Source organism: Cebus imitator, unplaced genomic scaffold, assembly GCF_001604975.1.
Source record: "Cebus imitator isolate Cc_AM_T3 unplaced genomic scaffold, Cebus_imitator-1.0 Scaffold18, whole genome shotgun sequence".
Classification (NCBI taxonomy): Eukaryota; Metazoa; Chordata; class Mammalia; order Primates; family Cebidae; genus Cebus; species Cebus imitator.
Window position 1 is genome coordinate 12,784,301 of NW_016107333.1, and position 9,068 is coordinate 12,793,368.

At 43.1% G+C, this 9,068-nt stretch overlaps 1 protein-coding gene across 7 annotated transcripts in view; it reads right to left on the reverse strand.

The window, feature by feature from the left end:
• Positions 1-8,371, reverse strand: part of NR2C1 (nuclear receptor subfamily 2 group C member 1) — a 58,440-nt gene extending 50,069 nt beyond the window's left edge. For 5 of the 7 annotated variants that reach the window (XR_001820932.2, XM_017515914.2, XM_017515920.2 and 2 more), the window contains exons 1-2: positions 7,523-7,861; positions 3,517-3,589 (exon numbers count right to left, since the gene is read on the reverse strand). Coding sequence is in view for 6 of the 7 variants with exons in the window: in XM_017515914.2 (XP_017371403.1) it covers positions 3,517-3,589; positions 7,523-7,743 (294 nt within the window). In the remaining variant the exon portion in view is untranslated. Of the gene's footprint in view, positions 1-3,516; positions 3,590-7,522; positions 7,862-8,226 lie in introns of those variants that run through there. The other 2 variants (XM_017515927.2, XM_017515932.2) reach the window with 2 other exon arrangements.
• Positions 8,372-9,068: the final 697 nt, after the last annotated feature.

Sequence of the window (9,068 nt, forward strand, 5' to 3'; positions counted from 1 at the left end):
AAAAAAAAAAAAAAAAAAAAGAAGGAAAGGGTCAAGTTTGATTACAAAATTTTGGCTTCAGCAGTTGGCAGGACAGAACTGCCATCTGCCAAGATGGGGTAGTCTGGGGAGGAGCAACTTCAAGAATATAGAGAACTATTTCAGCATTGAGAGTTTCTGGTATTCAGCAAATATATTCCAGAGTAAACTTCATTAGGCCAATTAAATTCCTTGATTCAATTTTGAAATGGCAAAGTTGGTTTCTAATTTTTCATAATTCCATTCCTGTTTCTTCTGTACCAAACTTTTTCTATTTTTATTTTCCTGAAATTATTTCAATATTCTTTTCTATGCAAAATTTAAAACGAAACTCTGATTCACTAATCAGTTTCTTCCTAAAGCAAACTGTATTGAATAAAAGACTAATAGTTCACACTGTCTTAGAGAAGAGCACTTGGCATATCCATGGTCTAACTGTTCCTGGGTTGAAACGTTCTGCTTAAATGAGTAAAAGGACATTTACTGCGGCATGATAATTATAATAATTGAATATTTAAGCAATCCAAAGAGCCTTCAATAGGGAAGAGCAGTAGATTATGGAAACAGTTCTTGGGTTTTAGGACCCCTTTACATTCTAAAATATTACTGAGGATTCTGAAGGGCTTTTTTTTTTTTTTTTGAGACACTACCGAGTTTCACACTTGTTGCTGAGGCTGAAGTGCAATGGTGCGATCTCGGCTCACTGCAACCTCTACCTCCCAGGTTTAAGCGTTTCTCCTGCCTCAGCCTCCTGAGTAGCTAGGATTACAGGCACCTGCCACCACATACAACTAATTATTTGTATTTTCAGCAGAGGTGAGGTTTTCTACATGTGAGCTATATCTATTGATATTTAACATATTAGAAATTCAAAGAGAATTTTTTTTAAAACACTTGATTCATTTAAAATTAACAACCCACTAAATGTTAACATTTTATTTATTTGTTTTTAATTTTCATGGGTACATAGTAAGTATATATCATCTTTGCGGTATATGAGATGTTTTGATACAGGCAGGTAATACGTAATAATCACATGGACAATATGGCATCCATCTCCACAAGCATTTATCCTGTATGTTAAAAATAATCCAATTATACTCTCTTAGTTATTTTTAAATGTACAATTAAATTATTATTGGCCGGGCTCGGTGGCTCATACCTGTAATCCCAGCACTTTGGGAGGCCGAGGCATGGGGATCACAAGGTCAGGAGTTCAAGACCAGCCTGGCCAACATGGTGAAACCCCATCTCTACTAAAAATACAAAAAATTGGGCCGGGCGCGGTGGCTCAAGCCTGTAATCCCAGCACTTTGGGAGGCCGAGGTGGGTGGATCACAAGGTCTCAGGAGTTTGACACCGGCCAGGCCAACATGGTGAAACCCCGTCTCTACTAAAAATACAAAAAATTAGCTGGGCATGGTGGCGCGTGCCTGTAATCCCAGCTACTCAGGAGGCTGAGGCAGGAGAATTGCCTGAACCCAGGAGGCGGAGGTTGCGGTGAGCCGAGATCGTGCCATTGCACTCCAGCCTGGGTAACAAGAGCGAAACTCCGTCTCAAAAAAAAAAAAAAAAAAAAAAAAAAAAAAACAAAAAATTAGCCGGGTGTGGTGGCAGGCACCTGTAATCCCAGCTACTCAGGAGGCTGAGGCAGTAGAATCGCTTCAACCTGGGAGGATGAGATTGCAGCGAGCAGAGACTGTGCCACTGCCCTCCGGCCTGGGCAACAGAGTGAGACTCCGTCTAAAAATAAAATTTAAAAAAATCCAAGCCTGCAAAAATAAAAAAATGAAAAAAGTTTTACAATAATTTTTAATAAAAATAAAATTAAAATAAAAATAATAAATAAATATTGAATATGGTCACTCTGTTGTGCTATCAAATACTAGGTTTTATTCATTCATCCTATTTTTTTGGTACTCATTATAACCTATTTCTTAATGATTAATAAGTTTATTTTCCAAACAAAAATGTAAAGAATGGCATTGTTTTATATTTCTGCAAATTGCTTAAATGTCTGGTTTAATATAATTTAGAATCTCATATCTGTTTCTTCATTTAATCTGTTGAACTACGTTGTTTTGATTATAATGAGGCTGGGCACAGTATCTCACGTCTTTAATCCAGGCACTTTGGAAGGCCAAGGTGGGTGGATTGGATTGCTTGAGCCCAGGAGTTCCAGGCCAGCTTGGGCAACATGGCAAAACCCCATCACTATGAAATATAAACATTAGTCAGGCACGTGACCACAAAATATTAGTTGGAAATATATTTCTTCCCTATATATACATATACATACATTAATATATGTATATATGGTGAAGAAAATTCAGTTTCATATTTATTGGTTGAAAAGGGGAAGGCTATTTTAATACCCTTTTCAAACTGTGAAAGTCGTTCTTCAACACTACAACTACTCAACAAGTGGCAGCTTTTCAAAGGTTAGCTGCAAGGTAGAGTCACAAACTATATTAAAATCTGTTGGTCTAGCCTGCAATTTAAATGGATCCTTCACTCATGTATGGTTTTCTAACATTATACATTGGTCATCTGGAAAACAATGATTAAGTGATGATGTATACCTTATAAATGTTGACACATTTCATCATATAGTATCATCACATGTCACACAGTCTGTAGAAAATTCCTTGTAGGCTAGGGATGGTGGCTCACGCCTGTAATCCCAGCACTTTGGGAAGCTGAAGTGGGCAGGTCACCTGAGGTCGGGGGGAGTTCAAGACCAGCCTGACCAACACGGAGAAACCCCATCTCTACTAAAAATACAAAATTAGCCAGGAGTAGTGGCGTATGCCTGTAATTTCAGCTACTTGGGAGGCTGAAGCAGGAAAATCACATGGTCCCGGAAAGCGAAGGTTGCAGTGAGCCGAGATTGCGCCACTAAACTCCAGTGTGAATAACAAGAGTGAAACTTCATCTCAAAAAAAAAAGGAAAGAAAATTCCAGTGTATACTTGGGAGAGAACAACACTGAAAAGGCAAATAACATTTTAGTATTATTATGAAAATGGTTTTTACCTAGCTGATTCTCTGAAAGGGTCCCCAGACGATATTTTGAGAATTTCCAGATTACATGGTATCTCTCATTAATAGGACATAACCATTTAAAAAAAATGAAGATGTCGGTATTGACACTGAACTCCTACTGATCCCACCAAAATTGGACTCAGGTTGCACCCTCCAAAAAGCATTCCCTCCAAAAGCATTCCTACTCACTCCACAACCCTGTAACTTCCTTCCTTCCTTCCTTTCAATTCTTTTGCTTCTGTGCTCCCACAGCACCAGATACGATGACCTGCCACAGCACTTACTACATTCTACTATAAATTGTCTGATTATTCAACTATCTCTCAGTAGCCTGAAAAGCAATCTTAAGTTAGGGAATATCTTTTATTTCTGGAACTCTAGAATCTGGCATATGCATTTAATATGAATTATAAAAGTTTGGTGTGTCAGTGGATAAACTGCAAACTAGACATACCTCTCCCATCTGTTGTTCAATAATGTGATGTGCAATTTCTTCTATGGTTGCCATGATCAACTGCCAAAATGTCCTGCCAAAAATAAAAAAGATGCTTTTTTATAATTATACTCATAAAAACACTTTTATTAAATAATTTGCAAACAAAATTATATGATATTTAAGAATGTGCTTCAAAATAATCTAGTTGGGATGGGAGGGTTGGCATTTTCTGAAGTTTCCCAAAGTGTTGGAATTACAGGCACGAGCCACCATGCCCAGCCCTCCATGTGTCTGTTTTCGTTTTTTTCAGACAAAGTCTCACTCTGTCACCCAGGCTGGAGTGCAGTGGTGCAATCTTGGCTCACCGCAACCTCTGCCTCCCAGGTTCCAGCGATTCTCCTGCCTCTGCCTCCCCAATAGCTGGGACTACAGGTGCACACGACCACGCTCGGCTAATTTTTCTTGTATTTTTATTTTAGTAGAGACGGGGTTTCACCGTGTTAGCCAGGATGGTCTCGATCTCCTGACCTTGTGATCGGCCCACCTCAGCCTCCCAAAGTGCTGTGATTACAGACAGGCGTGAGCCACTGCACCCAGCCCCATGTGTCTTTATATGGCACTCTGAGTGCCTGTGTCATACTCTCTTCATAGAAGAACATCAGTTATTTTGGATTAGGGTACACTCTAATGATCTAATTTTAACTCAATTATCTCTTTTAAGGCCTTATGTCCAACTATACTCAATTCTGAAGTACTGGTGGTTAGTACATCAACATAGGAATTTGGGATTCACATGATTTTGTGGGAGAACACAATTCAGCCCGTAACACTCAGGCATAAACCCAGTAAGAAACAGGCAAGATCTAGGTAGGCAAAGAAAACTTTACAATGCCGCCTAAAGACAAGAAAATCTACACTTGGGCCAGCCCCGGTGGTTCACATCTGTATTCCCAGCACTATGGGAGGCCAAAGTGGGCTGATCGCTTGAGATCAGGAGTTCAAAATCAGCCCGGCTAACATGGTGAAACCTCATCTCTACTAAAAATACAAAAACTAGCTGGGCATGGTGGCCAGTGCTCATAATCCCAGCTACTCAGGAGGCTGAGGTAGAAGAATCCCTTGAACTTGGAAGGTGGTGGTTGCAGTGAGCCAAGATCATCACACCACTGCACTCCAGCCTAAGTGACAGAATGAGACCCTGTCTCAAAATAAATAAAAAAGAAAAAAGAAAAGAAAAACTACACCTTAAAGGACACGTAAGAAAGAAAATGGTTCCAATAACTACTTCCAAGGAAAGAAAATGCAAGTTTGGGAACAGGAATGGGAGGGAGACTTATTTTTCATTGAGTAAGGGTTTGGTCCTTTTAAATTTTACTTAAATACAAATATTACCACAAAAATTAAATAAAAAATAATTTAAGAAATCTTTTCCAAAAATCCTAAAATCCACATCAGTGTATTGGTGCATTAGACTCAAAGAAGCCACCGCATAATGAAAACTTGAGTAGATAAACTATTGGTGTATCTGAATGAAATCCAGGGAATCACTAGAACAATATACAGTCATGTACTGCATGATGTTTTAGTCAATGAATGGGACTGAATATACAATAGTGGTACACAAGATTACACCCACAATACTGTATTTTTACTGTACCTCTTCTATGTTTAGATTTTTTACTTACACAAATAACACTGTGTTAAAACTGCCTACAGAATTCAGTAAGATGCTGTGTGGGTTTGTATATTAGGAGCAACAGGCTACACTGTATGTATGGTAGGCTATACCATCTAGTTTTGTATGCTCTATGATGTTTGTATGTGATAAAATCACTTAAGGATGCATTTCTCAGAACACATCCTCATCACACATGACTATACATGTTCCAAAGATAAGGCAACATACGCATTCTGTTTTTGTTTTTTTTTTTGAGATGGAGTTTCGCTTGTTGCCCAGGCTGGAGTACAATGGCGTGATCTTGGCTCACTGTAACCTCCACTTCCCAGGTTCAAGCAATTCTCCTGCCTCAGCCTCCAGAGTAGCTGGGATTATAGGCATGCACCATCATGCCCACCTAATTTTTGTATTTTTAGTAAAGAAAGCGTTTTACCATATTGGCCAGGCTGGACTTGAACTCTTGACCTCAAGTGATCTGCCCACCTTGGCCTCCCAAAGTGCTGAGATTACAGGCATGAGCCACCACACCCAGCCAACACACACATTCTTTATAGACTGCTGGTAGAAGGTTAAGATTTTTTTTTAACCTTCCTAGAAGAGTAATTTGCCAATGTGTACCAAGAACCTTAAAAATGGTCATATTCATTGGCTCAGTAATTTACTCAATTTTCTTCCATTCAGCAATTACTTTTGAGTGCTTACTATGGGCTAGGCATTCACAAAATGACTTACAGAACTGAATCACATCCTTATTCTCCAGCTTCAGACCATCAATGCTACTTTAATGGCAAAGGGACAAAATTTTAACCCCTTCCCTTGCTGTTCATTCAATATTTATTATGTATTCACAAGGTGTCTGGCACTGTGAGCACAAGGGAGACTTCTTTTCTAATCTGACTTCCCCCTATTCTCATTTCATTTCCCATCACTTCCAAAAGGGGGCCTAGGTTCAGGTCAAACTCTGATGTTCTTTATTCCCCAGCATACTCCATTTTTTTTTTTTTGAGACAGAGTCTGGCTCTGTCACCCAGGCTAGAGTGACAGCCGCGACATCTCGGCTCACTGCAACCTCTGCCTCCCGGGTTCAAGTGATTCTCCTCCCTCAGCCTCCCAAGTAGCTGCGATTAAAGATGCCAGCGACCACGCCCAGCTAATTTTTTTTATTTTTAGTAGAGATGGGGTTTCACCATCTTGGCCAGGCTGGTCTCGAACTCCTGACCTTGTGATCCACCTGCCTCGGCCTCCCAAAGGGCTGGAATTACAGGCATGAGGCACCACGTCCAGCCCACCTGACCTTTAAGATTTGGCTTAAGCCGGGCGCTCATGCCTGTAATCCCAATACTTTAGGAGGCTGAGGCACATGTATCACCTGAGGTCAGGAGTTCTCAAGACCAGCATGGCCAACATGGTGAAACCCCATCTCTACAAAAAATAGAAAGAATTAGCCAGGTATGGTGGTCATTGCCTGTAATCCCAGCTCCGGAAGCTGAGGCAGGAGCATCGCTTCAACTCGGGAGGTGGCGGTTGCAGTGAGCCGAGATCGAACCATTGCACTCCAGTCTGGGCAACAAGAACGAAACGCCATCTCAAAAAAAAAAAAAAAAAAATTTGGTTCAAATAGTTTTTTAACCCAGTCTTTCTTGAAGGGTTCAGCATTTATTGTGTAGACTAAGGCTGTTTACTAGGATTCAGAAACAGATTCTGTTAACTCCTAATATTGTATGTAAAATTTTATCTAAAGGTGCATTTGTGCGTTTTTCTAGAGACAGTTTGTAAAGACTTTAAGAGGATGCAAATGGTCTTGTAACTGAACAAAGGCAATTAATTGTATCTATACTATTATTTATTGAATGTTTTAGTTCCCCAAGAGCAAGGATTATACACTGTGTGGCAGACACACAGAATCCAGGAATGTTTGCTCCCTCAAAATTCTTCCTTAGGATGCCTGTAAATTCCAGCTGCTCAACAGGCTGAGGCAGGAGGATAGCTTGAGGCCAGAGATTAGTCTGGACAACAAAGTGGGATCACCACCATTTCTATAAAACAAAACAAAAAACCTTTCCTAGAAGAAACTAGCATGCCCCTTGAAAAACTAAGACTAGCAACATTTCATGTGACCCACTTTCAAAGACAGAAATACACATCACTTTTCCCGATTTACTAGCTGGACTTGGGCAAAGTTTAAAAACAATTGAGTATCATCAACCACACAGCAGAAATGGTTCAAAAAACCTCAAAATTGAAGGTCTATTTAGAACTTCTAGAGATATAAAAACCCTAAAGGCCTTAATTTTAGATCTTTTGCTTTTCCTTTCCTGTTACTTGTTTAAAGGCTGACCTACTTACTGAAGACTATGGGACAACTTGGCAACATTCATACTGCACAAAAACGGTATCTGCACGACTTGGAGGAAGAATTTCTTAACAAAAGAGCTATCGAAAGCTTGGACGTGCTCAGTGCAGTGAGGACACTGGGCCGTTCCACTTCTTATAAGATCCAGGTCTGCAGGCAGCGACGACCCAGGTCCGATTTGTCGTGAGAGAAAACTGAAAGTGGAGGGCGTCATTCTGTCCGTCCCTTGTAGGCACGAGAGTTAGGGACAGGATGCAGGCTAGGGCTTGCGGCCCCAAGCCGAGCGTCGGCCTCTCCCCTGGTCCCACCAGTGCCCGCTTTCGCCATGAGTCTTCTAGGCCCCGGCGCGGCTCCCCGGGGCGGGGAAAACTGCGGCGCCGCGGAAGCTTTCCCTGCAGGTTAAAGGTCAGAGGCGCTGCGGCTAGTGCCGCAGGAGAGGCGGCTGTGTGCTCCAAGCCCTCGCCGTCCGGCCCCGCGTCCCGTCGCCCGCGCCTCCCCCACGGTCCCGGATGCATCCGGCGCCACAGCTCCGGGCTCCCAGCCCAACCCGAGCGCCCTAAAGCGGCACTCCTAGACCGAACAGCGCCGCTGGCTGGAGTGCGCAGCCCGCGGGATGCGCTGGGACTGCGTCCGTTGGCGGTTGGGGTGAAGGGCACCCCCCCATCCCTACCCCCGGCGCGGTCGCCGGTGTCCCCACCTAGCGTTTCTTACCGGCGCGTCTGCGCCGCGCTGTCTCCTGCGTCGGGCGCCGACGCGACAGTCCCGCGGCTGCCACTGCTGGATGGGGGGCGCTCCGTCCGGGAAGAGAGGTTGGAGGAAGCTGACGGGAGCGGGGGGAATCCAGAATCACCGGGGAGGGAGCTTTCTGGGTTTGTGTATTGGGGGAGGTCAGAGTTCGTGACCCCTCTCTCGGCTCGGCGGTGCGCGATCCCACCTGCGCCTGCGCATTAGCGACAGGGAGAAGCGGCGAGAGGAGGTCGTGACGTTCCCAGGGTGGGGTGAAGGGATCAGAGGGCCGAACCGCGGCTGTCTGAGTCCACTGCCCCCTTTTGGCTTGGAGGCAGAGTGCCCCGCCAGGGCTGCGTGTTACCAGCGAGGTATTTTTTTGAAGCCACCTGCAAAGTAAGCTCATATGCCAAAGGTGGGCATTAGGGAAAATTTTGAGTCAATGTTTCAGACTTGTGTAATAAATAACCCTCTGGGTCTTAGGCATATCTGTTTCTAATTTCTGGAAAACTGGCCTTTGGGTAGATTCCAATCACATTTAAACTTTATAATGACAAGCTGAGGCCAATTCATCTGGTAAGGCAAAGTTTCACTTACAAACTATTTGAGTAAAGAGATGTAATGGCTAAACGGGGCAAGAATATAATCACTAGACAATGGGCACGGTGGCTCACGCCCGTAATTCCAGCAAGTTGGGAGGCACAGGTGGACGGATCACTTGGGCCCAGGAGATCGAGTCCAGCCTGGCCAATATGGCGAAACACCGTCTCTACAAAACAATTAGCAGGCCCTGGTAGCGCATGCCTGTCATCC